Source organism: Fulmarus glacialis, unplaced genomic scaffold (assembly GCF_000690835.1).
Source record: "Fulmarus glacialis isolate BGI_N327 unplaced genomic scaffold, ASM69083v1 scaffold15282, whole genome shotgun sequence".
Taxonomy (NCBI): domain Eukaryota; kingdom Metazoa; phylum Chordata; class Aves; order Procellariiformes; family Procellariidae; genus Fulmarus; species Fulmarus glacialis.
In genome coordinates this window covers 20,251-24,090 of record NW_009196029.1, presented here as the reverse complement: position 1 = coordinate 24,090, position 3,840 = coordinate 20,251, and the positions used below count along the sequence as shown (strand labels likewise).

The 3,840-nt window shown below is 35.0% G+C and overlaps 1 protein-coding gene across 1 annotated transcript in view; it reads left to right on the top strand.

Moving 5' to 3' along the window:
- The window catches only part of NUP205 (nucleoporin 205kDa), a gene marked incomplete at its 5' end in the record, with an annotated part of 46,592 nt that overhangs the window by 23,711 nt on the left and 19,041 nt on the right, over window positions 1–3,840 (top strand). Inside the window, 3 exons of the mRNA XM_009572072.1 lie at window positions 1,540–1,664; window positions 2,615–2,729; window positions 3,794–3,840. The exon at window positions 3,794–3,840 is cut by the window's right edge and continues 91 nt beyond it. Coding sequence (XP_009570367.1) covers window positions 1,540–1,664; window positions 2,615–2,729; window positions 3,794–3,840 — 287 coding nt within the window. The remainder of the gene's footprint in view (window positions 1–1,539; window positions 1,665–2,614; window positions 2,730–3,793) is intronic.

Below are 3,840 nucleotides of genomic sequence, written 5' to 3'. Positions count from 1 at the left end.
CAGCCTATGAGGAGAAGCTGAGGGAATGGGATTTCTTCAGCCTGGAGAAGAGAAGGCTGTGGGGGGACCTAATAGCAGTCTTTGAATACCTCCGAAGAGGTTTATGAGATGATAAAGACAGGCTCTTCAGAGGTGTGTGGCAGAAAGATGAGAGACAGTGGGCATAAATTGAAACAAGGGATGCTCCAGCTGGATAGAGGAGAAACTTTTTCACCATGAAGACAGTGTAGTAGTGGAGTGGGTTGGCCAGAGAGGTCATGCAGTCTTCATGCTTGGAAGTTTTCAAGACCCAACCCATGAACAATCTGGTCTGATATCATAACTGAGCAGTAGTTTGGTGTTGCGACGTCTGGGAGTCCCTTCCAATCTGAAGTATGAGATCCTTTCTCAACTGTTTTAAAGGATGTTTTATATGAACGTGTTTGAACAAACATTTGATTTTACTTATTTAGGGAAGAATATTTCTCATTATCTTTAGGTTTGTATAGAACACTGTGGCCCAGCAGTTTTTAGTCCTTCATAGTTCTAAATGAAGGGTAGGTAGGACCTGAATTTTATTTGGAAAAAAAAGTCTTAAAGTTATTTGATATATCAGAAAGATGAAAAAAAGATGCCAACCTATTTTTTTCATCTGCAAAGTAGCTTACAATTGCAGACCATGTTTTGGATATTTTGAAATTCCATAGTTACACAATACAGATAACTGATCCGCACCCACACAATTTTACCGTATCATACGTTAGGTCAGTGATAGGGGACATTGTCTCAAAGCCATGAGAAAGCCTTGCACACCTCTTTGAATTATCCCATTAATAATGCGAAGAAATAATGACCATAAGCCATTTGCCTCGAGATAATAATTTCCTACTAAAGCATAAATTATATGTGTCCAAACAGAGAAGATTATTTCCTCTGTAAGAACTGAGGTTATTGATGCCTTTACTGCTTCAGGACATCTTTCTGGGTTGATTAAAAAATTAATTGGCTAAAGGAAGAATGCAAAAAGACAGGATTTTGACTTCAATATTAAAATCACTTCCCTGTTCCCCTTGGTTGCAGTGTCAGGTGCCTTTAGGAGCATTAGTCATAAAATGGCTGTAGTTGTAAAGCAAAGACAGGAGTTTAAAGCTCTTCTTCAAAATTGTCAAATGAGTATTCAGTTAAAGTTTAAGAGCAAGAATTCAAATCTTCATTTGGTTCATGCAGAATATTAAAGAATCAATTGAATCTCTTTTGGTTTTTTTTATATAACTGAAGAGAAAATTCTTAAGTAAGTTTTGATTGCATAATTTATCCTCTTTCACCAGCATCTCAAAAGCCTACAGACTAACTATAAATGTTTTCATTAGATTTTTCCTTCTTTTATTTTCATTAACGGAGAAAAAACTGCCAGGTATTTTTGCTGCAGCTCTGTAGAGCAGTGTAGTGCAGCACAAGGTATCTGAACAATTTAATTTCCGTAATTCTGTGTACTAACCTATATTTGCTATGGAGGCAAGTAAGATCAAGAATGTTAAGAAATTATTTTTGTATTTTAAGGTGTCTTGGGTTGCCCACGGACTTGCCTTCATGCTATTTTGAACATACTGGAGAAGGGTACTGAAACAAGGAATGGGCCTACAGCAGTTCAGGAATCTCCTCATCTTGCAGAACTCTGTTACCAGGTATTCAGCATATTTTCTGTTGGCATGTACTGAAAGTAGGCTCTAAATAAAATTAGCTGCTTCTTGGTTGGCGAACACAGATGGCTGATGATTTTGGTAATAGTTTCATTTTTAAAACGCATCTGTCAGGTTTTTATATATATTGAACTCTTTCTATTCTACCTTTTTCCGTGTGAAAAAGTATTATCTTGTAGCAACACAGAAAATGAAGAATCTGCACTCATGTCAGAAATTGGAATTAGGATATACTTATAAAACTAATGTTCTAAATATTTTTGGTGACCCTTTGAATCTGTTTTGATCATATGCTAATTTTTTTTTTTATTTTGGAGCTGCAGTTTGCCAGCAAGTAAGATAACAAATAATCCCAAATAAGTCAATAAAATTCTCTTCTTTGTTCTGCAGCAGTGACACAATGTATGTATGTGTGTCTGAGGGGTGAGATGGGGAAGACAGCTGAGTTAGATGTATGTGCAAGGTAGCTGATGTTTGGCCTTAAGATCCTATAATCATATGATTACACACCTGTATCTTGTTGAAAATCTGTGGAATCTAGAAAGGATTTTAAACATTATTAAAAGTGAAAGAGGCCATACTGTAGAAGGAGGGAAACAAAACAAAACAAAAAAAGATTACATTTTCTGTCTTGGTGAACCTGGAGACTGAAAAAGACACTCGTTTTTAAGTGAGCTGAACAAACAGAAAGCCTTATATAGTGTCATGTTGTGGGCAAATAGGCATTCGAATCATCCACGTGCTGGTAGTCCTTTAATGTCATAATTTAGTGTCTATTATAAGTAATATATTCAGCTTTGGAGTAAGGTGATGGAAAGCTTACTGTAAATACAGGTAATATTGTTTGAGCAGTAAAAGTGTGTTATGCATCTGGTGGTTGGTTTGTTTTTAAAATAAATTCCATAAATGGGTATGTACTGTTTTTTGATTGTCAGGTGATCTATCAGTTGTGTGCATGCTCTGACACATCAGGTCCAACTATGAGATATCTGAGGACCAGTCAGGATTTCTTGTTCACTCAGCTGCAGTATTTGCCATTCTCTATCAAAGGTAATTTTTATGCTAAGATAAGATGTGTGCTTAAAATTCAATCATAAGATTGTGCATGCTTAAAATTCAATGCATCTTTTGACTCCCTGGGAATCATAGAAGAAATATAGGTAGCAGTATTAAACTGAATTAATTACTGCCTCTGCTAACCTTTTAATTCTGCAAAGATTGAACTCTGCCTATTTAGGAAGTTCAGATTATTAGTGCTGAACTTTTGTAAAAGAAAGTTAGTTTCGGAATGCATCAAGTCTCCAGAAGCAAATCCTGATCTATATTTCAATTATCATTGTAGTTTTGTTAGATTAAGCTACAGAAAAAAAAAAAAAAAATTTGAAAAATAAGAATGTTACGAAGAACTGAGGGAATAGAAGGCTGGTGGTTGTAACCACCTGTATCTTCCCTTCCTTTGAATAAAGAACTTTTATTTGGTGATGGCATTAATTTTTAAGTTAATAGATGTGTTTTAATGTTTCAGACCAACATTTCTCAGGTGTCTTAAACTGAATAAATGTACTTATTCACTTTATCAGATGCTTGACCACTAGTCCTTTGTTAAATGATAGTAAACTTAGCATTCGAATACATGTATCCAGCATGGGTAAAGTACTTTAGATGATTCTTATATAACTTAAGAATTTAAATTAGATGTATATGGAATATGAAGATTATTGGAGACCCACATTCAAGCCTTATCAACTTTGATTAAAGTTATAGTACATTTTGGGTAAATGTCTGATTATTTTCACTGAAATTATAACTGACCCTGTTTGCTCATGAAGCACTGCAGTGTACCACAATGACTGTTAGTACAGGTTATATCCAGATTTTTTGTGTATGTGTATATTCTTAATTGCATGTATGTGTATGATTTGTTTTCACAATAACCATGTGTTCATTTAATGGCTTTTGTCAGATCTCTCAGTCCTTTTGTCTCGTAAACAAACGGTGAGCAGGTAATGAGTAATGACATTCTCTAAAAGCTTTCTGAAATGAAAAATGCTTTCCTTGGAGTAAGTAATATTATTTATGTTCAATTTTATAATTGTTTCCTTATCCCCACCCAGAACACGAGATTTCAACGCTGAACCAAATGTCTTGGCTGATGAAGACT